The sequence below is a fragment of the Rana temporaria genome, chromosome 5 (genome assembly GCF_905171775.1).
Source record: "Rana temporaria chromosome 5, aRanTem1.1, whole genome shotgun sequence".
NCBI classification, from domain to species: domain Eukaryota; kingdom Metazoa; phylum Chordata; class Amphibia; order Anura; family Ranidae; genus Rana; species Rana temporaria.
Window position 1 is genome coordinate 235,096,300 of NC_053493.1, and position 24,934 is coordinate 235,121,233.

Consider the following 24,934-nt stretch of genomic DNA (forward strand, 5'->3'; position numbering starts at 1 on the left):
ACCCACTGCATATCAGGTCCACACTGAAACAAATTGAGTGGCATATCGCAAGAGTTCGGCATAAAATCTCTCCATCTGCCATGTCTTTAAAAACCATGATGCAAATTACCAAGCACCTGCAGATATTGTGATTTTATGATTATAAACAAAAACACAACTTCCAATTGCACGAAACCATTATATATAAACCCAAACGGTAAGGCGATGCCTCATGGGCAATATCGGTATTGCTACACTGAACCAGTCCAGACAGACACCTGATTAAGTGATATAACCAACTGTGGGATCTGACTGGATGTGGTTTATATTAGAAATTACATGTAAATAAAATAAAAAATGGTAAAACTAAAAATAAAAAATAAAGAGGTAAGTTAAAAGTTCAATTAATTATTGCCCTTCTCCTCAAACCAAATTGAGGGCTTTGACGTATACAACAATATTCATTAATTAATTATTACCCTCATCCTCAATGCAGATTAGGGGCTATTAACATAAACAATATTGTCAGTATGGTTAAATAACCTTATGACATAATTAAGAATCTAACAGAAGAAATTATGTTATCTAAATAGATGTAAAAATAAAAAGCATGGAAAAAAAACCCTCACCAATTTATATACGAATCCCGTTACTAGGTCATCATGACAACCAGCGAGGTTAGCATGATACAACACAAGCGGGATATGAATGAATGATACATCCAAGGCCCTTATTCCAGATCCAAATTTCAAAGCTTAAATTTGTTAGACAATATTTACCATTAAGGATCATTGGTACGATGGCTGTACCACAATGATAGATTTAAAAAAGTATTCCTGTAATTATAATAAATCAATAGCTACTATTAACTAAACACAAAAGGCTCTACCCTAAGAAGAAATCATAAATGGATGGCCCTGCCCACATAGGCCGAAAACACCTATAATAAACTGAACAAAAATTATTGTGAACTCAACTCACTAGGCCAAAAGGCTATAAGTGAGCATTAATATTACCGAATTGAATCATTGGTGCTAATCCGTGAATTGGTGGTGAACCAAAACCAAGACTGGTGATCAAACCATACATAATATAAACCAAATAAAATTAAATGATATTCAATATAAACAAACATAAACGTGATCTCATATTGTGAGTAAATTATGTGAAATTATAAACAAACACAAATTAACATATTGCCCCATCCTCATAGTAAGTATATTTCAAGAATTATTGATAAAGGCGTTAACGTCAGTATCGACATTTATTCCAAATGGCACATATGTTTTTAATCTGTATATCCAAGCCATTTCCTGCTTGGATATCTCTCTAACAAGAGAACTTCCCCTCCAATGGGGTTTATATTTATCTATCCCCATATAGATGGTGTTTGATGGATCTCTGTGATGTACCTCATCATAATGTCTTGAAACTGAATGATTTTTAAAACCCCTTCTGATATTGCTGATATGTTCATTCAGTCTTACTCTCAAGGCCCTTTTAGTCCTCCATACATATTGTAGCCCGCAGGGGCATTGGATGAGGTAAACCACCCCCTAAGAGGAACACGTGATGAACGGTTCCACCTCAAAAACCGAGCTGTGCTGGTGGACACAAAAGTACAGATCTTTCTGTCCCTACAACTGTTTAAGGAACAAACTTGACATGTTTTACAACGACGGTACCTTTTGAGGTTCTGAAAAAAGTATACCCTTCGGGGGGTCAGGAACACTGGGAGCAATCCTGTTCCCAAGTGATGAGGCCCCTCTAAAGATAATTTGTGGTCTGGCAGGTAATAAGCTCTTGAGAACCTGATCGCTTCCCAATATATGCCAATGTTTCCGGATGTTGTACAGAAAATGTAGGTTATAAAAGGCATAGATGTTTTATTTTCTACTATTTGCTTAGACCACTTCTGATGTCCTCTGGGCATCAATGATGTCCTCCTCCCACTTGGCCATGAACAAATTAGCCAGACTGGGGGAATACTTAGCCCCCATTGCCACACCCTTATCTTGCCGGTAGAACTGCTGATCAAACAGAAAATAGTTGCGAGTACCTGCATACCTCAGGAGTTTCATAATGAACTCAATCTGTACTGAAGACAATCCAGACTCTCTCACTAAGTACAGATTAACTGCCTCCAACCCCAATTGATGAGGAATGATGGTATACAGCAAGGCAACGTCAGCTCTGACCAGCCATGACCCGCTATTAGGTACAATACCCGATAGTAGGATTATTACCTGTTTGGTGTCCTTAATGCAAGAAGGATTTTTTCTCACCAAAGGTTGGAGGTAGTAGTCAATGTACTTGCCCACCCGGGACGTAACTGAATCGATACCACCAACGATTGGACGTCCTGGGGGGCAAGTAAGGCTCTTGTGAACCTTTGGGAGGTAATAAATAACTGGCGTGCGTGGAGCACTGGGTACCAGGAACAACCTCTCCTTCTTGGTAAGAATGCCCCTATTCTCAACAATTGACTCTAGCTCCTTTTTATATTTAACAACCGGGTCCCTATTTAGGGGGGTATATGTTTCACTGTCTCCCACAACGCGGTGTAACTCAGTCATATAGTCACACCGGTCCAAGACAACAATCCCCCCACCCTTGTCGGCTGGCCTAATTATTAAAGATTTGTTCTGGCACAATGAATCGAGGCCTGTTTCCAAGTCTTGTTGCATTTTCATCTTTTTGACTTTGATGTCCTCCAGATATCTAAGGACCACATCTCTGAATACTGTAATAGGGGGAGCTAAAGAGCCTGGAGGGTTGAAGAGTGAGGCGTTCGATAGGCCGGAATGCTGAAACTCCGTGCTCACCACTGTCCCCTCTGTAATCGGATTGGTCATCATGTAGCGTTTGATATTTAACCATAAAGGTCTGAAATTTGCTCAGACTCCTGGGTGGAGCAAACTTCAGACCCTTATCTAACAGCCTTTTTTCAGAGTCTGTTAGTTCCTGTTTGCTTAGATTGTAAATCCCAGCCCCTATATTAATTTTTCTACAACTTGTGGCAAGTGGACAATCCACAACTTGTGGCAGGTGATGTGGCAAGTGACACAATCAATACAAGTACACTGCTGCTCTCTCAGCTTCTGCTACTCACGCTGGTTTCACAAAATGAGCTTAGGGAGGGTCCTTATAATGTTTCTTAACTAAATGCTTCTAGACGCAAACGCGGTAAAACGCTGCTAAACGCGGCATTCAAATGCGGCAAAACGGGTGTTTCTAAACACCGGTTTCAACCTTCTTTCAGAAGAGTTTGCACCAGCGTCCCGTGTACATGGGGCCTAAGACTAATACCCTTATTTTATGTTGCTAGAACTATGCTGGAGTGTTTTGCTCTTATTGTTATGTTTTCTATATGCCTATAAATATATTTTACTTTCATTCCTGCTAGAGAATGTGCTACAGCAAAAATAACATTTACAAAAGAAAAAAAATGATACAGTTTAAATTGCGGGAAAAATACATTTATTTATTCAAATACATATAACCCTATTGCACGCTGTAAAATAGCAAATTACAATATGACCTTTCTATTTACAAAACGTATCACTTCAGCCACAATATAATCATGTCCCCAAGTAATTATATACAAAAATCCAAATCATGGTAGCACTGTGAACATCAAATATACCTAATTAAATCCAATAACATAAAAGGAAATTAACTTATTCTTTAAAACACCCAGAGAAAAAAAAGAAAAAAGTCAAAACAAACATATCTTCCAGTGTATTCCAGCCAGTGCTTCAGTGCTCACATCTCTCCCCAACAAATTTAGATTCACCAGATAGTCATGCCTCTCTTATACCAGATCGGCAAATTGTCACGAACAGTCCGCTCTAAACTCAGTATCCCAGGATGGAATCACAGAGGGAGACAAATGGAGGCTCGAGATGGTGAAGTACCATAAGGCTTATTTTAAAGTGTAGCATCTACACAAAACATTTAAAATTGCCGGCAGAAAATCCATAAAAACAACAAACAAAAACTCGTACACCCGTGGTTCCGGGGTCACATTTCAACGCGGTGACGTCAGTGCGTGGCTCCGCCCTGACATGTTTCATTATACATGCCCTTTGATAAGGTTATGTATGACGAAACATGTCAGGGCAGAGCCACGCACTGACGTCACCGCGTTGAAATGTGACCCCGGAACCACGGGTGTACAAGTTTTTGTTTGTTGTTTTTATGGATTTTCTGCCGGCAATTTTAAATGTTTTGTGTAGATGCTACACTTTAAAATAAGCCTTATGGTACTTCACCATCTCGAGCCTCCATTTGTCTCCCTCTGTGATTCCATCCTGGGATACTGAGTTTAGAGCGGACCGCTCGGAGGAGCTTGCTATCCATACCGGCAAGGGGAGAACATGCTGGGAGCCGAGGAGCCGCATCCCTGTTGATCTCTATCGTAGGATCGTGAGGATTTACGTGACTTTTTGACCCCATTTAACAGGGGGTCCAACGTATTCGGTAAGAGTACCCATTTAATCCTTCTCTGGTGTGATCTAGGAGCCTCATTTTTCTTTTAAATCATCTGCCTCTGAATCGGTGGTGGACTATACTCTTCCATTCCTACATAATTTTTTGGGGATTTATTCGAAATTGGACAATTGCTTTTCTCCACTTTTGGATTTATATAATTTTTTCACATCTTGATTTTTGAATACATGGTATTTGATTTATGCCAATAGTTGGACTGTTTAGGGAAATTACGCTCTCTGGTGTATCTACAATCAAGTTTGGTTTATGTATACAATTTACACATTCATTTTATTTTTTTCCACTTTCAGTTTAATTTTATTCCACACACTTATCAATTAGGTTGTGTTTAATTTAGCGCAACCCATCCTTCCTGTTTTCAAACATAGTCAAAAGACTATGACTTATGCCCCGTACACGATCTGAATTTCCGATGGAATAAGTCAGACGGACATCGGATTATTTCCATCTGAAATTCAGAGGAATCCTGTCAGAGCTTAGATAGAGAAGATGTTCTCTTTTACTCCGATGAAATTCCGTCGGAATTTCCGATGTGATTTTGGTCGGACGAAGGTCCGACCGTGTGTACGGGACTTAAAACGACATTAAAATTTGATGTCAAAAATAAATATTCTTGTTTGTTTACAAAACCTGATTTTATTCATAAAGATGTTACTCGAAACTGGTTTACACAGGTAAAATATGCAATGGCTTTACAGCCAAGAGTTTAAAATCTTAAAACGCTCACTTTTATTAAAAACCGAAAAACCACTCACAAAGTATCTAAAAAATCAAAGCACATTACTCCATCCTATCAGGTTAAATCTTAAAGTCAGAATTATTATTATGCAAGCACACACCAGGAGGCCTCCGTCCAGAGTCTCAGTTTCAGATACGCCACTTCTAGTGAAACCACTGAAGTCACATTGGGGTTGCTGCTCAGCCACACCTCGACACATTTTTCCTTAGGACTTTATCCAGGGAAGGTTTGTAAAAAATGACATCTATTGCCAGCGTCTTTAACCACTTCAGTACCAGGCACTTTTACCCCCTTCCTGTTTAGGCCAATTTTCAGGTTTCAGCTCTGTCACACTTTTAATGACAATTGCGTGGTCATGCAACACTGTACCCATATGAAACATCTATCATTTTTTTCACACAAATAGAGCTTTCTTTTGGTGGTATTTAATCACTACTGGGTATTTAATTTTTTTTTTAAATTTGTTTTTCTTAGTTTCTGTTAAAAAATTTAGCAAACAACTATTCTTTCTTCAGAAATTTAGGCCACATTGTATTTTGCTACAATTCGTTGGTGAAAATAACCCAAACCAGTGTTCATTATTTAGTCTATACGAAAGTTATAGCGTCAACAAACAAAGGTATATATCTGAAAATTGACAAATACTGATGTAGTGACTCATTTCCCAAAAATGCCAGAACAGTAAAAATACCACCCAAATGACTTTTTTGGAAAGTAGACAGTCTAAGATATTTAGTAAGAGGCATTGCACGTTTTTTGAAGTTGTAATTTTTTATTTTTTTTTCAAAAAAAATTATACTTATATTTTTACATACTATACTTGAATTGAATTGAATTTTACAGCTATAGGCAAATATTTTTACTGAATGACAGTGTGTAGACACTGTCAATTGTTGTGATTAGCTAAAAATCAATCAATCCTGATGTCGTGACTCATTTACTGAAAATACTAGAACAGTACAAATACCCCCCAATTACTTTTTTGCAACGTAGACAGTCTGTGGTATTTAGTAAGAGGTATGGCACGTTTTTTGAAGTTGTAAAACAAAGCAAATATTTTTACTGAATGACAGTGTGTGGGCACAGTCTATTGTGATAAGCTGTGATTGGTCAGAGCTAATCACACGGTACAAATGGGCTCTGATTCTAAATTAATGCTTTACATGATTCTTTAATCATTTAATAGAATTGTATTTCATAGTAAGAAAACGTACCTTTTGAGAATATATCATGTTGCAGTTGATTTTGCCGTGGATAATGTATTCCAGCTCCCCAAGCAACCAGTGGTGTCAGAGTCTCAGAAGGGTGACCTGCGCCATGAGAACCTGCAAGATAGAAAGTATTAATATTTAAATAATCAAAACATACATTAAGTTTACTGGCTACATACATTAATTTGAAATGGTTTTCTAAGAAATCACATCAATCAGTCATGTGTCTAGAGGATCCCAGCGAGAGATGAGTATGCAAATAATGAGTTCAGTTTCCAACAGAAAGAGCTAGTATTATGAGAGTCAGTGTGAAGGCTACAAGAAGAGTTTATGTGAGCACACTGAGCTTATAACTACTTGCACACATCTCCTCATAAATTAGCATTAAAAATACAGGATGTTTATTTACAGCATATGTGTATTAGCTTATTGCAGGACAGTGTGATCTTTAAAAATAAGTCACCAGAACATTTATCACCATTCAAAGTCACTGACCTAGCAGAGATTAAAGCCATATTAAAATCTGCCAACAAAAAAAAATGGGGCCCCTGCAATGTTATGCAAAAATGTGCTAGTATAGCAGACTTAACGGTCAAATGGAGCACGCCAGCACTGTGCTGTTGCCGCTCTCGCTGGTCCCGGGCACTTCCAACTTCACCTGGCCTTCCTTAAAGGTTCTGTCTCTTTGGTCACTTGAATGGCTGGGCTACGATGAGGTCATTCCCATGCATGCACACGGGAGACTCGTCACTACGGCACACAGTCACAAATGTGGTCTGAGATGTGCATGTGCGGTTCATATTCCATTACCGCTGGCAGACGGTGGAGGCATTTATGACAGAAGAGACCACTAGGCTTTCCTGTTATAAAAACCCTGCCTGTCAGCAGTTTTTCCAGATTTGAAATAGAAATGCAGGTCTTGGGAAAGAAAAAAAAAACTTACATACTCACCTAGGTGGATGCAGCATCTGTCTGATTTTGCATATGTCCCCCAACGCCTCAAGGGCCCAGAACTGGGCGATCAAAGACTGCTGATCGCTCAGTTCTCAGACTTCAGTGAGTGGTGACTGTCAGTCGCCGGCTCTCTGCACCTCCGGCAGTCACCGGAGTGCCGGATAGTGGAGGGGGTGTAAGTGGCTGGCTCAGGCTCTCAACAGCTCGCTGAGATACTGATCCAGCTGCCGGTAAGGCATCTGGGCAGATCCCAGCATTATTGTCCGGATCCCAGCAAAGCCTGAACCAGCTCTGTGACATTAGTCAACAGTGGACTTTAGCCTGCTGTCCACTAAATCTGGATCACAGGTGTACTGAACTAAATGCAATACTGTGATCCACAGGAGAAGTATGGTGAAATGAGCCTTGATCATACTTCTCCTTTGAGTTCACCACACTAATGTGGCTGTAGTTTAGGTCTTCCCTGTAAGAATGGATAGGCATGTACAAACCAGATGAAATATATAATTAAGCCTTCTTGTAAAGAAATAAACCAGTGTGTGCCTTAGTCCTTGCAATTGGTCATGTCTGGTGTCAGAGGCCATCAATGTAAAATGCTAGACCACAGCAACTGTACTCCTGTATATTGAGAATCAGAGTCTTTATTACTAGGGATTTCTAGATCAGGCTTTGTTAATCGGGGTGCCTCTGGGTTCATCTAAAATGCTGTCAACTGACCGCACCCCTGATAATGGCGTAAAACATACATATTGTGTATGCAGTGTCGCAGAAGTTGGCTTTCTTCCATAGCGCTGCATTTGTTTGTGCTGGCACTTGATTTTACACCCCCAGCATGCAGACCTCCTGCCCTCAGAGTAACAATTAGGAGTCCGTAAAAGTGACGCCGAATCATGCAGGCATTGTGATACCCAGTCACAGTGTTTACTGGTGTTGAAACCAGCCCTGTACTGTTTCTCCCCTGTAAGGCGAAAAAGATATATTGGATCTTTTTCTCATCAATAGAGAAGAAGATTGTGTAAACAACATTTTTTTTTTATTAGTCTGAGTGCAAGTTTCAATCTTTAGGTAGGAAAGAAAAAAAAATGCACACTACTGTTTCTTCGCAGTACTACAGATACGAATAAATAATGCACATGTGTGATATCTTCATGCACATCAGGAATAGTTTTTTGATATGGGGGGATTTTTTGTGGCAAGTCATATAAATGGCATAAAAAGTTTAAAGATTTTGTTTTACTATTTTTGCCCACTTTTTCCTTTGATAGTAAAAAATAAAATAAAAAAAATCAGAAGATTTCCATTAACATTTACCACCAAATGAAGACCCAACACAAGCGGGATGATTTACTTAATCTGGAGCGTGCAAAGTATGGTGCACCTCTGCATAGAAACCAATTAGCATCCAGTTTTTTTGTCAAAGCTTAAAGCAGAGTTACGGCAATTTTTTTTTAAATAAAAGTCAGCAGCTACAAAAAGTGTAGCTGCTGACTTTTAATAATCAGACACTAACCTGTCCCACGGTCCAGCAATGCGGGTGTATAAAGCCTTGCTCCACGGCGCCAGCATTCTTACTGTGGGCTTCACAGCTGCACAAGCAGCGCTGCATGCTGTGAATGGACGGGCAATCTTCTGGGACCTGTGACATGTCCCAGAAGCTTGCAAGGAGGAAGGGGGGAGAGGTGAACTTGCTTCCGGTGCCGCAGGGCCCTGGGAGGAAGTGGGAGCTGGATGCCTTTTAAAAAAAAGGGTATCCGCTCCCCCCCCAAAAAAAAAAAATGACATGCCAAATGTGCCATGTCAGGGGGTCACCATCACTTAAAGCGGAATTTCCGTTTTTGGGTGTTACGCTGCTTTAATTGAAGTTAGAAGCTGATTGGCTACCATGCACAACTGCACCAGATTTAGCATTCTATGGTCTTTGCAAATCAACCCCACAGTATTATTCGAATGGGGCACCCTAAGAATTTTGCATACTTTCAAAGGGTGCTGTGACTGAGAAAAGGTTGAGAAACGCTGTTCTAGATCAATAAACTTCTTATTCTGTCATTGAAGAGAGCATTGCAAACCTTTGGGAATAACGTAATGCTGATGCTGCTTTCCAAGTTACCTGGCAATCATATTTAGTATATGTAAATAATTAAAATCATGAGCACATGCACATAAATAAAACAACAAGGTCAACAGTAGAGGAACCTTATTGCAAATGCTACTTGACAAAGTCCAGTAAAATAATTTTTAGATGCATCTTAAAAAAATGCTTAGTTTATAATGTTTCATGATCTCGGAAAGGGCTGGCAATTTAACAAGATGTATCCCACTTAAAAGAATACTGAGTAAACCTGACTTAATTTTTCTATTAAAAAAAAAATCTGACTTATTTGAAAAAGAGAGTATTTCTGTCATGAGACAAAAGAAAGTATTTAAGATATACAGTACTAAGAAGGAACTTATTTAAAAAAAAAAAAAAAAAAACGTAGATCTTGTACAGTAAATGTACACCAATAAAAGGGAATCATTGCAAAATTACAAATTGATACACAATTCTACTCACCCCAGTCTGTCATGCCGTGGTCAGAGGTGAAGATGAAAGATGTTTTATCATCATATCCATAAAAGTCTTCAATCAGGGTTACCATCTCTTTGACACCTTCATCAACGGTTTTCACATTTTCTTTGTACTCACTTTTTGGGAATTGATCAGAAAGGAAGTCATTGAAGTGATAAGCAGATAAGAAATGAAATAGACACTGGCATACAATAGCTTTCCTTTTTCATATACACATTTGGAATGAAAGATGGATAATAGTTTCTTCCTCCTGGAGAGATATGACAATATCCAAAGACAAAAGTGACCTTCATGTCATATATATATATATATATATATATATATATATATATATATATATATATATATTAATTATTTATATATATATATTTTTATTTTTTTATCAATAGCTCTAGTGTCCCTGGGGCTGTAATGTATTTCAGTGTAAAATCCTGCCATGTGATGATGTGACATATGCTAATGTTTGGCATAGAGGCTGGTGAGGTGTGTTACAATAATCTACTCTCACTATGGTAACTCACGCAATTAACCACTTGCCTACTGGGCACTTCTACCCCCTTCATGACCAGGCCAATTTTCAGCACTGTCACAAATTACATGACAATTGCGCGGTCATGCTAAATTGTACCCATATGAAATTTTTATAATTTTTTTTTCACACAAATAGAGCTTTCTTTTGGTGGTGTTCAATCACGACTGTTTTTTTTTTTACATTTTTGCCAAGCAAAGAAAAAAAAAAAATGTTGAAGGAAAAAAATATATTTTTTTATAGTTTGTTATATAATTTTGCCAACGGGTAATTTTTCTCCTTCACTGATGAGCACTGATAGGCTGTACTGATGGGCACTGATTGACAGCACTGGTGGGCATTGTTGGGACTGCACCGATAATCAGTGCCCTGATTATCAGTGTAGATGTCCCTTTAACACAAGCCAGTTATCGGCTCTCCTCTAGTCGTGTTGACAGTGTGAGGAAAGGAATGCCGATAATCGGCTTGTGTTTACATTGTGATCAGCTGTCATTGGACACAGCTGATCACGTGGTAAAGGGCCACTGTGATTGACACTTTAGCCCAATCTGTGATAAACTGCGTCCTAAGGATGGGCAGCGCGATCACGGGAGGACGTCCATGGACTCCCTCTTGGCCCACGTTGTAGTCGTCTTTCGGCTATAGCGCGGGCAGGAACAGGTTAAATACTGTATCTTTGATACATAAACATCTTTGATAAGTGAGGACGATCATCTCTTATGTTGGCCATACGTTATACAATTTTCTTATTCAATTTCCTTTGGATTTACCTTCAAATGTGTAGTGCAAGGGCCTGCCTGATTGCATATACCTGTAATTTGAAAGTGTTTAGGTTTGACCTCATATCATGTGGTTTTGGTAAATCTAAAGGAAAACTTGCATAATGTATTTAGGAGCACAAGTGACTGCTAACAAGTTCCTCCACCCCAAGCTCACTCATCCATGTGCTTATGGACCTTGCTTTGTGCACTGGTCCAAACCATTTGGTGGAGGGGGAATTATGGTGTGGGGATGTTTTTCAGGGGTTGGCTTGACCCCTTACTTCCAGTGGGAACTCTTGAGGCATCAGCATACCAAAACATTTTAGACAATTTCATGCTCCCAACTTTGTGGGAACAGTTTGTGGATGGCCCCTTCCTGTTATGACACAACTGCACACTAGTGCACGAACAAGGTCCATAAAAACATGGATGAGCAAGATTAGGGTGGAGTAACTTGACTGGTCTGCACTGACTTCAACCTGATAGACCACCTTTCTGATGACTTAGAGCGGAGACTGTGAGCCAGTCCTTCTCATTCACATCAGTGCCTGACCTCACAAATGCGCTTCTGGAAGAATGGTCAAACTTTCCCACAGACACACTCCTAAACCTTGTGGACAGTCTTCCCATTAGAGTTGAAGCTAATTATAGATGCAAAGGGTGGGCAAACTCACTATTGAACCCTACGGACTGGGATGCCATTAAAGTTCATGTGCATGTAAATACTTTTGGTAATATAGCGTATAATTAGTGTAATGAAAGGTTATTAAAAATGGTAGAGTGACACATTTAAGCTTGTGTTTTGAATGTCCTTTGAACTATAAAGGGGTTCTCCAATTAAAACAAGAAAAGCTGCTCCAGGTGAGCGAGTCTCTGGTTAACCCCCACACACACTAATCAGGTGCTAGCCCAGCTCGCATGCTGTGTAACGTAAAGAAATAATTCCGGACGGCTGCACTTCCAAAAATCCTTTTATTGAAGCTTCATATGACAAGTGGTTGACAGATGGAGCAGTTTCGCGCAAATATCAGCGCTTAGGGATATTTGCGCGAAACATGTCTACCTCTTTGTCCCCTGCTCCATCTGTCAACCACTTGTCATATGAAGCTTCAATAAAAGGATTTTTGGAAGTGCAGCCGCCTGGAATTATTTCTTTACGGGTGCTCCAATTGCTTCAGGTTACTGCATTGTATTCCTAAACAACTGAATATGTTCGTTTAGAAACATTTTATCTACTGCATCTCTTATACTACACCTTTGTTATATCTACTACTTTCTACAGCACCAAAGGAGATGATGGTGCTATACAAATAAAGAATTATAATAGTAAGGTTCTTGTGTTGTGCATAGTTACCAATTGGACTTAGCCTTTTTTTAAACACTAACTGCAGCTTTAAAAACACAACTAGTGACTCCTGCCACCATAAATCTTCTGGTGCTGCAGGGGTTATTACAACTTAGGGGTTGTCGCAGGTTTACATCGAGAGTGCCTGACTATGCCTGCCCTTTCCTCCCAGCTCCCCATTTACTGAAGCCATACCATATAGTTTCTATGAATGAAACAAGATCTATGAATGGATGAGGTACATCTATCAATTATTAACCTACCTTCTATTCACAGAAGCTGTAGTATGGTTTGTTTGTATAGAACATCTCTCTCTCTCTCATCTAAAACATCATATTTATTGAAAAAATCTTCATAAAAAAGTACATCTTTACAGGAGCCATTGGCTGCCGCTGTCAAGCACAGAAAGTGAGCCAAAGAAGAGAGACAATGTCCATTCACAGCATGGCTCAGTGCCCCCATAGCAAGAGGCTTGGTATTGGGGACACTCATTAGGGGGGAGGGGCCAGGACAGTCCGTAGGGGACCCAAAAAGACTAGAACACGTCTTAGTCTAGAACACTCTTTTGTGGTATCAGTTCCAACAGATATGCATCTTTCTGCTCTCCATCTTCTCCCTTGTCTATTCCACAGGATCGCAAGTGATTCTCACTGCATTTAACTGGCCAGGAGGAGATTGTACTCAGACATACTACGTTCTGTGGGCCCTTCTGTATTGTTGAGATCTTCAGTTCCAAGGGCTGGTCATTCATCCTGCTTCTCTGTCGCTGGCTTTAAAGGCATGTGTGTTTTCTATCGTTACATTCGGTAAATTCCTCCTTCCACCTCAACGGGGACATTATCCTTCCCCCCTCCCTATGTCCTGCTCTAATGCATCTAAAATAAAAAAATCTCTCTCTCGTCTTGAAGTGGTACACGCTCTGATAGTCTACATCTTAACTACAGTATCCACAAGGTAGATATGCAAGCCTCTCCTGATGGCAGTTTCAGGTGAAAGATGCTACAAGCTGCTCTTTGAGCTCTGATGAGCCCTTCTTGACCTGAATTTTATGTGGGCCTGTGAGTGTTTGTTTGCTGTGTTGCCCAACCCCCAGTTGAACTGCTTTTTGGTGTCCCATGGTTAGACTAAGAATCTTTTGTCCTATACTGTACAACTAAAATCATCAAAAACTGGAGTACAGTAGAGGAAACAAGTCCCTCCCCTCTGAATTTTATGATCTCCCTAGTCGCTGCCGCAAAACTGTGGCTAGCTGTGAGTGGTAGGGGTTATATAGGGGATGTTTTAACTTTTTTTTTTTCTTTGATAGTATCTAATAACCTGAAGGAAGCTGCATGTTACACATGGTTATAGACTTAGTGTCCCGTGTTTTTTTTTTCTTACTGCAAAGTCAAAAATCATATTTTTTTGTTTAAGCAGATCAAGTATCTTTACCATTTAGTGTTAACTAAAATAGGAGTCAAACACTCAAGATAGCAGAGGCCAAGGTCAAATTATTTATACTCTAATTCACCCTTACATATACATATCAGTGAAGGCATAAACGTGGAATACAACATCTACATTTCATCTGTAGCAGCCATCAAGTGCCTCTAATTGGCATGCTAAATCAGGATGTCAACACCAATATCAGTCAAAGAAAACCATTGATTAACTGTTCTTGTTTATGTGCACAGAAACTTGAGGCCAGTCACAAGCCTGAAAGACTGACAGACACCCTAGCCTCATTAAACATCAAGCTCATAAAGACTGACAGACATCTGTATCCTAAAATTAAATGCCAAATGTGTCATCATTACTGCCAATGAGAGATCTGGGAACTACACTTAATCACAAAATGATTGAATTACAAGTTTACTTGATATTTAGCAATGCATACTTGGAAATATATTTTGGAAATATACTTGAATGTAACAAAGTAGTTTATTGGAAAAACAAGGTCTATAGTGGTACCCATATTTCTTAAAATGCATTTATTTCCTAAAACACTAAATTATCAAAAATAAAATCTACTAAAATCTAGTTTTAGTGTAGGTAGGTAATAGAAGACACAATATTATATCCAATGAAAATGTAATGGTTCAACCCTCCCCAAAGCTGACAATTAAGATATGGAAAGACATGGAAGCCCTCATTACTTAATGGTGTTTTATATAATTCAAAAAGCTCTGGGCTATGCCAAGCAAAATCACTTAAATGTCTCTATTCTTTCTGCTTCTACCTAAATGTAGCACACATGAAAACCACCTGGAAACCCATGTATAGCTAGATCACAGTCTGTCGCACCAAGTTATATCAGAAGCAGACCGATTTAACCCAAAACCAATGAATGCAGGCAAGGAACTGCACTGAAACTAATGCTGCAACTGCTATTTCTGTAACTGTCTGTTACCAATCAAAGTAGATGTTACTTTCCATTCTTTTAGATTTTGCGTTATTTATTAGCACTGAACCCGGAGGCTTGCATTTGTTGTAATGGCGTAGTTTAGCTATTTATCATCCCCGGGACTTTAGTGATGAGACATGCCATGCTAGTGTATTATACAAATAGGGCTGTTTCTCTGTGACTATTAGGCCCTGTACACACGATCAGTCCAAACTGATGAAAACAGACTGAAGGTCTGTTTCATCAGTCCAAACCAACCCGTGTGTGGGCCCCATCAGTCAGTTATCCTTCGGTCCAAAAATTTAGAACTTGCTTTAAAATTGGACTGATGGACTGATAACCGATAGGTCAAAACCGATGGTTAGTACGTAAAAGCATCGGTTCAAAACCCGCACATGCTCAGAATCAAGTCGACGCATGCTTGGAAGCATTGAACTTTGTTTTTCTCAGCACGTCGTTGTGTTTTACGTCACCGCGTTGGACTCGATCGGTTTTTGAACTGATGGTGTGTAGGCACATCAGACCATCAGTCAGCTTCATCGGTTAACCGATGAAACGGACGGACCTTCAGTCCGTTTTCATCAGTTTGGACTGATCGTGTGTACAGGGCCTAAGAGTCCTATTAATGCAAGTTCAGTGGATGGGTGGGCCAGTACTGTGCTGCTACCTTGCCTAGGACCTCATCCTGAATCAATCTGTCTTTTCTACTTGCTGAATCATTTTTCAAAATTGCTGTAGAATGTATAGCATTCAAGCAACATTGCAAGCATTGTAAGATCATGTTAGAGTGGTTGTAAAGATCCAAGGTTTTTTACCTTTGTGCATTCTATGCATGAGGGTAAAAAATGTTGTGTGCAGCGGTCCCCCCAGCCACCCTAAAACTTACTTGAGCCCCATCTCGATCCTACAATGTGCACGAGAGCTCGGCTCTCTCTGGCCTCTCTCTCCTCATTGGCTCTTACTACTGTCAATCACAGCTAGTGAGCAAATGAGAAGGGAGCAGGGGCTCCTTGTGTGAATGGAGACATAGAGACATGGAGCAGCGGCGGGGAGCAAGCCTGCTCGGGTGCCCCCATATCACGCTGCTTGCTATGGGGGCACTAGGCTGGAGCCTGGAGGGCCGGCCAGAGACCCAAGAAGAGGATCGGTGTTGCTCTGTACAAAATCACTGCACAAAGCAGGTAAGTTTAACATGTTTGTTATTTTTTTTAAATAAAAACCGAACCTATGTCACTTTACTCTACAATCTCTACTACATGCTCTCTACTACATGCTTCTTGAGTAGTTTACACAACAGGAATCAATGTGTTCTATTCTCTGTTTAGCAACTGATCACTATTCCTACAAATGTATTGCTAGTGATTTTTGTAGGGTGTTTGAGTTACTAACGTTTCCTCTGCTTAGGCTGTAAAAAAATTTGGAAGACCTAAAAAGTGCACATCTGGAAAAAAAACAAGGTTCCTCACAGGTAAAAAGGTTGCCATATACAACAGTGGATAGTTGGACGTGCAGGTTCACTTCCAACATAAGGAATCATTTTTTTTCCACAGTTTTGATTAAAACATACAGGTCTCTCAAGCATTCTCAAGTGTGTAGCAGTAAAGCCAGACATGCCCGGTTTAAATATTGGCCGGTTCAGCCTACAATGAGCTAGCTGGTTGTTCACAAGTCGCTCTATCAATTGGCTTGCGTATAGCGAGGCTGTCGGGTTTATCCCAAACAATCAGTACTGCTGGCTATAGTTGGCAACACTGATCATTATATTTTGCCAGCAGGGAAGGTTCCCCATCGGAAGATGACAATAGCACAGTGGGAGGATTCCCCCATCCACATTGCATGTGTGGATGGGAAAACTGGCTAATTTTTTTTTTCATTCAAACCGCTGGTTAACTGGGAAAAAAATTAATCATATATGGCCAACTTAAGTGGTGCAGCCAGATAGCATTAGCATCATTGCCTTGGGGGGGAAACATTAATTAGACAAGGTTTTCTAAAGCTGGCCATACACTAGTAGAATTCTGTTTAAATTGTTTCATTTTTCAAATGTTTCATTTTAGGAATATTTGTAATTTTCTAAAGTTTAGTGGGGTCGATTCGCCATTCGTTTTCAACTGCAGTGATGAGAATATTCCAAGAAGCAAGATCAATCATTTTTCCTCAGATGAACAAGTTTCTAACAGTGTATGTGGTGTTCCTTCAGGACAAGTTTCTAACAGTGTATGTGGTGTTCCTTCAGGACAAGTTTCTAACAGTGTATGTGGTGTTCCTTCAGGACAAGTTTCTAACAGTGTATGTGGTGTTCCTCCAGGACAAGTTTCTAACAGTGTATGTGGTGTTCCTTCAGGACAAGTTTCTAACAGTGTATGTGGTGTTCCTTCAGGACAAGTTTCTAACAGTGTATGTGGTGTTCCTTCAGGACAAGTTTCTAACAGTGTATGTGGTGTTCCTTCAGGACAAGTTTCTAACAGTGTATGTGGTGTTCCTTCAGGACAAGTTTCTAACAGTGTATGTGGTGTTCCTTCAGGACAAGTTTATAACAGTGTATGTGGTGTTCCTTCAGGACAAGTTTCTAACAGTGTATGTGGTGTTCCTTCAGGACAAGTTTCTAACAGTGTATGTGGTGTTCCTTCAGGACAAGTTTCTAACAGTGTATGTGGTGTTCCCTCAGGACAAGTTTCTAACAGTGTATGTGGTGTTCCCTCAGGACAAGTTTCTAACAAGTGTTCCTTCAGGAAAGTCCATTAATTTCAAAATCAAATTTTGAAGTACTTTCGAACATCACTCGTCAAGTCCTTAAATGTACTGAGAGATTTTGTACAAAAGTTAATTTAAAAAGATACCAGTTTATGGCCAGCTCCTTGATCATTCAGCTGGGAATACAGCATTTTCTAGTGCCAATAGGGATGAGATTGTTGCCTGATCTGATCCAAATCCACCCTATCAGGTGGCAATCATCTAGGATCAGCACAAAGCAATAACTCAAACAAAATCTGACTGTGTATAGTCTGTATGTGACAGCAGCTGCCATAGTATGTATAGCTAACCCTAATGCACAATTTAACCTGTGTTGGCCACATAATACGAACACAAAAACATCTGACAGACATTTTGGCATTTTTTCTTTTGGTTAGTTAATAATTTTACTAGAAAGTCAAAACAACAGATATTGGGGTGAAAACAAAAGTGCCTTCTGTAGTCCCTCTACCCAAGAACAATTTAGGGTACACACCTGGAACCCGGCCTATGAGCATGTCCATTGGTATCTAGACCAAGCAGATGAAGGAAAAACACTACTCCTTCTTCATTTAGTTTATCGAATAGTGTTTGGTTGCTTTGGGCAGACCTAAAGAAATTCTAAAAGACAAACATTGATAATATTGATAACATTATTACACAGAATTCCAACAACCTGCATCAGCAACTATTTAAGTAATAACAATATCAAAACACAGTAACAGGACATTTTTCATAACCAATGATACCATATGTAGTACTACATCAGGAGCAATTACTAATTTCAGTATATAACATATTAGGGGAAGTAAATGTTGTCAAAATAAGGCATATTATAAGTCTTATGTAGAAATGAATGCAGCCTTAACCACTTAAGGACCAGCCCATGTACATATACGTCCACAATATGGCACGTACAGGCACATGGGCGTATGGGTACGTCCTCCCCTATTAGCGGGTGGGGGGTCCGATCGGGACCCCCCCCGCTACATGCGGAGGTCGGGTCCGCTCGGGGAGCGATCCGGGACCACGGCGCGGCTATTTGTTTATAGCCGCTCCGTCGCGATCGCTCCCCGGAGCTGAAGAACGAGGAGAGCCGTGTGTAAACACGGCTTCCCCGTCCTTCACTATGGCGGCGCATCGATCGCGTCATTCCCTTTATAGGGAAGACACGATCGATGACGTCATTCCTACAGCCACACCCCCAAACAGTTGTAAACACATACACAGTGATCCCTAACTCCTACAGCGCCGCCTGTGGTTAACTCCCAAACTGCAACTGTCATTTTCACAATAAAGAATGCAATTTAAATGCATTTTTTGCTGTGAAAATGACAATGGTCCCAAAAATGTGTCAAAATTGTCCGAAGTGTCCGCCATAATGTCGCAGTCACGAAAAAAATTGCTGATCGCCGCCATTAGTAGTAAAAAAATAAAAAAAAATAAAAATGCAATAAAACTATCCCCTATTTTGTAAACACTATAAATTTTGCGCAAACCAATCGATAAACGCTTATTGCGATTTTTTTTACTAAAAATAGGTAGAAGAATACGTATCGGCCTAAACTGAGGAAAAAAAATGTTTTTATATATGTTTTTGGGGGATATTTATTACAGCAAAAAGTAAAAAATATTGCTTTTTTTTCAAAATTGTTGCTCTATTTTTGTTTATAGCGCAAAAACTAAAAACCGCAGATGTGATCAAATACCACCAAAAGAAAGCTCTATTTGTGGGGAAAAAAGGACGCCAATTTTGTTTGGGAGCCACGTCGCACGACCGCGCAATTGTCTGTTAAAGCGACGCAGTCCCGAACTGTAAAAACCCCTTGGGTCTTTAGGCTGCATATTGGTCCGGGGCTTAAGTGGTTAAAGAGATTCTAAAAGAAAAAAAAAATATTTTTTTTCTTTTTTTTTTTTAATAACAAACATTTTATACTTGCCTGCTCTGTACAATGGTTTTGCACAGAGCAGCCCCTTTCCTCTTGTTTTTGGTTCCCCCGTCGGCAGTCCTGGCTCCTCCCACTCGAGTGTCCACCAATTGCAAGCCTCATGCTATGGGGGCACTCGAGCAGGCTTGCTCCTGAGCCACACTCTGTGTGTCCATTCACACACAAATGGCGACTGAGCCCCACCCTCCGCTTTCTCCTCATTGGCTCACTGGCTGTGAGCCAATACCTCCCACTGCTGTCTGAGTCAGTAAAGAGAGAGAGACCTAGGGGTGCAGCTGCTCTCGTGAAAATCACTGGTTCGAGAACGGGCTCAGGTAAGTATAAGGGGGGGGCTGGGTGGGGAGCTGCACCCAGAGGGTTTTTTACCTTGCATTCCTCACGTTGAGGTAAAAAATGTTTAGGGGTCAGCATCCCCCCTTTTACTTTTCTGAGCCCTCATTCGATCAGGCGCCAGCTCTTCTATCCCCTCACTTCTGGGTCTTGCTGGGGCACTGGGAGCCATTGTTTGTCAATCAAAGCAAGTAATGAGGGAGAGGGGAAGCAGGGCCATTGTCTGTGTCAGTGGACGTAGCAGCAGGGGTCGGGTGCGAGTAAGCACACAAGTGCCCCCATGGGAAGTGGCTTTGAACAGAACAGGCAGGTATAGACATGTTTGTTATTTTTTATTATTATTATTATTATTATTTTACCTTTACAATTGTTTAAGGTAAAAAAAACTTTGAGCCTTCAGAACCACTTTAATAAAGGTTAAAACATCAGCACATATTTTTTATAAAGCACAACTGAATCCTTTTTACTATTTTTCAATTTTGTAGGTTTATTTCTACCAATAATCTAGTAATCTAATCCACCAATACTGGTAACCACTTTTTGTAAAGAAATATTTAATATTTTCTTTTTTTTGTTTACAAACTTTTATTGCAAAAGATAGAGAGCGGTACATAGTTGGATATATATAAAAATACAGCATAATTATAAAAGATGTGGTAAGTTCTTATCAGAAACAGAAATATAATATGACACAGCAAAGCAATTGGGGTTAACAGGCTTTACTTAGAGATGGGAAAAAACCATGGAGGATCTTGAAAGAATATTGAGGGAAGCCATGTTAAAAAGAATGTGGTATAATAAAGAAATTAGTTTGTATTAAAAAAGAGAGGTGAATATTCAGACCAGGGGGACCATTTATTGTTGAAAATGTGCATGGTGTTTTGTAGCGTATGGGAGATTTTTTCCATCAAATTTATCTCGTTAATTCTGTGTTTGAGTGGATTTAGGAGTATTATTGGAGATTTCCATTGAGATGCAATCAGCCAGTGTATGGCTACACATATTGTATGGATGAGTCTCATATGGCATGTGGAAAGGTCCGTGATGGGGGAGAAAAGTAAACAGTTATGTATTGTAAGGGTGATTGGTTTATCTGAAATTTTAGAGGCAAAACTTTCAAGCTGTAACCAAACATTCTTGACCTTATCGCAAGACCAAAAAATGTGGGGGAAAGAACCCGAATCATCGCATCCTCTAAAGCATGAGGAGGGGATTGAGGGAAAAATGGCGTGGAGTTTGGTCGGGGTATAATACCATCTGATAAATACTTTTAGGGCTGTTTCCTTGATTGCAATAGATCTGGTGCATTTGTGTAAATTGGTTATACAGTTGTCCCAGTTTACTGGGGAGTACGTAAAGTTAAGGTCTTGTTCCCATTTTAGCATATATGATAATTTATTGGGCTCTGTGTTGTTAGACATGATGAAATAAAGTTCTGAGATGAAACCTTTCATCCTGGGGGAATCGCGACAGAGTTTTTCAAAATGAGAGGGGGATTGGGTGTTTGTGGTTTTGAAGTGAGTTTCGAAAAATTGTTTGATAAGGATGAAATTATCGAATTCCGAGTCCGGAATCTGATATTTAGCTTTCAGGGTGGAGAAGGGGATGAAGTTTGTACCTATAATAAATTTGTTAAGTGTAGTGAGGTTTTTAGTCTTCCACCATGAAAGGTCTATTGGAGAGTTTTGTTTGAATTTTGGGTCTCCTATAAATGTAGCAAACGGTGGGGATTTAGAGATGAGGTTATATTTTCCATTATGGAGCTTCCATAAGTGATAAGAATGTGCTACAATTTGGTTACGGGAATTTAGGGATGGAATTGAGATTTTATTTCCCCAGAGAATACCTGAGATGGTGAATGGGGATATTGAGGATTTCTCGAAAGCTATCCATGGGATCTTGGAATGCGGGATGTGCCATTGTGCTGTTTGGGTCCATCTTGCTGAAAGGTAGTATAGCCAAAGGTCTGGGAGGCCGAGGCCGCCAGATCTCTGAGATTTGTGCAAGACTTGTCTAGGAGAACGGGGGTGAGAGTCCGACCAAACAAATTTGTTAATATCAGATTGGAATTTGGTGATAAGGGATTTATTAATTCTAATGGGGAGTGCCCTAAATAGATAAAGTAATTTTGGGAGGAGTGTCATTTTAATCGCTGTGATTTTACCGAGGAAAGAGATCTTGAAAGATTTCCACATTTTAAGTGTCGCCCTTAATTTTTGAAACATCGGGATGTAGTTTTTACTTGCAAGGTCATCAAGATTAGGGGTGAGATAAATACCTAGGTATGGGAGAGAATCTGGGGTGTAAGAAAATTCGAAGGAGGAGCGTATGGAATCTAATTCCAGTGGGGGGATGTTGATGGGCATGCCTATTGATTTTGAGACGTTGACTGTGAGGCCTGATATGGATGCGAAATTGTTTAGGGTTTGTAGAAGGTTAGGAAGTGTATTGACCGGTTGTGTGAGGAAGAGTAGCATGTCATCTGCATACATGCTTAGTTTATATGTATCGGGTCCAGATGAGTAACCTTTAATATCTGGGTTGGTGAGGATTGCTGTGGAAAGTGGTTCAATTGCTAGTGCAAAAAGTAAAGGGGAAAGGGGACAGCCCTGTCTAGTACCTTTGCCTACTTTAAAAAACTCAGAGTTACAACCCGGGAGACGTATTCTGGTGGAGGGATTATGGTAGAGTGCATGAAATGCGTGTAAGAATTCGCCAGTGAAGCCATATTTATGTAGAACACTGTCCAAGAATGACCAATGCACACTGTCGAAGGCTTTGTTTATATCAAGGCTGAGTAACAAAACAGGGTTGGAATGTATCTTGGCATCCTGGACTATATTTGTGACTAGTCTGATGTTATCTGTGATTTGTCTTCCGGGGATGAAGCCTGATTGGAAGGGGGAAATGAGAGTAGGGATAATAGAGGAAAGTCTGTTAGCAAGGAGTCTGCTGAATATTTTAAGGTCATTATTTATGACAGAGATTGGTCTGTAATTTTGGGGGAGAGTATGGTCTTTGTTGGGTTTTGGGATCAAGGACATGTTGGCAAGTAGCATCTCGTCTGGGAAGTGATCGCCTTTTAAGACGCAATTAAAAAGTTTCTTCAAGTGTGGGACTAGGATCTGAGAATATTGTTTGTAATAAAGTGATGAGAATCCATCTGGGCCTGGGGCGGAATTTTTCTTAAGTGTTTTGATAATTTGTTCTAGTTCTTCGTCTAAGCATGGCATGTTAAGGTTGTCTATTTGTGTTTGATTGAGTTTAGGGAAGGGGAGATTGTTCAACCACGTGGATGGTAGAGAGGGTGGGGAGGGTTTTGGTGCAGAGAGAAGGTCAGAGTAAAATTTTGTGAATATCGAAAGTACTTCTTTCGGGTGTGTGACAACTTGGTTCCTGTTATTTTTGAGTTTGTAGATATGTGACGGTTTGAGGGATTGATTAAGTTTACGGGCGAACATTGCTGAGTATGAGTTGCTGGAGAGAAGAAACCTAGCTTTCGACCATCTGAGTGACTTTTCTGCTTTAAGGGAAAGCAATGTGTCAAGCTCGTTGCGTTTAAGAGAGATGGTTTTAAAGACAGCAGGGTCATGTGAACGTGTATGGATTTTGTATAGGTTATGGAGGTCTTTCATGAGGGAGATGATTTTATCAACATTATTTCTGTTACGTTGGGCTGCGCGTCTAATCAAGTGGCCTCTAATTACTGCTTTATGAGCTGACCAGAGTGTGGCTGCAGAAGTTTCAGGGGTGTCATTCAGGGAAAAATATTCTTTAATCTCTGTGTCAATTCCTTGTTGGTGGTTAGGGTCTGTTAGAAGGGATTCATTCAATCTCCAAGAATAGGAGGTGGGGGAGAGACCTATGAATTTTGTGGTAAGGGTGACAATATTGTGATCAGACCAGGAGCAAGGATGAATATCGGCGCCAAGGGAATTAGCTAGAATTATTGGGGTGCAGAAAATATGATCAATTCTTGAGTAAGAATCGTGTGGGTGTGAATAAAAGGTGTAGTCTCTTGCACCTATGTTCAAGGCTCGCCAAGAGTCTATCAACTGGAGGTTAAATAGGAGAGAGGAGGTTGTCTTGGAGAAGGATTTAGAGTTTAAGGTTTGTTTGCTTCTGTCTAAGTTGGGTTGCGGAACCGAGTTAAAGTCTCCGCCTAGTATGATATGTGGGGAATGAAATTGTTGTAGTTTATTAAGAAAGTGTGTAAAGAATGCTGTTTGGGAATCGTTAGGGGCGTAAATGTTGGCTATGGTGATGTCTTTGCCTGAGAGAGTGCCTTTAAGAATAATGAATCTGCTCTCTTGGTCTTTGTAAACTTGTTGTATCTCTATAGGGAAAGAGTGGTGAAAGAAGATGGCGACTCCTTTGGTTTTTGAGGAGAAAGATGTGTAGAAGGATTGGTTAAAAGATTTATTAAAGAAAGTGGGGTGAGAGTCATTTAAGAAATGTGTTTCTTGTAACATCACTATTTTAGCGTCTAGTTTCTTGTATTGGAAGAAGGCCTTTTTCCGTTTGTTAGGTGAGTTAAAGCCTTGGACGTTGTGTGAGATTATTTTAAAGAAATATTTAATATTTTCTAAAACAATTATATTTTTTTTTGCATCTATGAAAACTGACACACAGCTTGTCTTTCAAACCAAATAATAACAACATATGATTTAATTTGTCACTCACCTTCACATTGTCAAATACCCAAGTGTCCAGTTCAGTAGCATCTTCAGATGCAAAGTCCTCACTTGATGCGGAGTAACAATGTGTAAATATATGATTTCCACTGGCACCTGAAAATACATTTATCACTAGCTGTCAACCTAAATTGTTACAATACGACTGAAAGATTACCAGAAAACAAGAAAACTACAACAGACTGACTCCCTCTTCAGCTGCTGACCTCCACTGGACACACACACCCAGACCCGGTGAATAAAAAGGGG

General features: G+C 39.9%; 1 protein-coding gene across 2 annotated transcripts in view; it reads right to left on the minus strand.

Moving 5' to 3' along the window:
• PIGN (phosphatidylinositol glycan anchor biosynthesis class N) overlaps window positions 1–24,934 on the minus strand; it is a 453,184-nt gene that overhangs the window by 362,945 nt on the left and 65,305 nt on the right. For both annotated transcript variants that reach the window (XM_040353586.1, XM_040353585.1), the window contains exons 5-8: window positions 24,675–24,781; window positions 18,209–18,333; window positions 9,947–10,077; window positions 6,445–6,555 (exon numbers count right to left, since the gene is read on the minus strand). In XM_040353586.1, coding sequence (XP_040209520.1) covers window positions 6,445–6,555; window positions 9,947–10,077; window positions 18,209–18,333; window positions 24,675–24,781 — 474 coding nt within the window. The remainder of the gene's footprint in view (window positions 1–6,444; window positions 6,556–9,946; window positions 10,078–18,208; window positions 18,334–24,674; window positions 24,782–24,934) is intronic.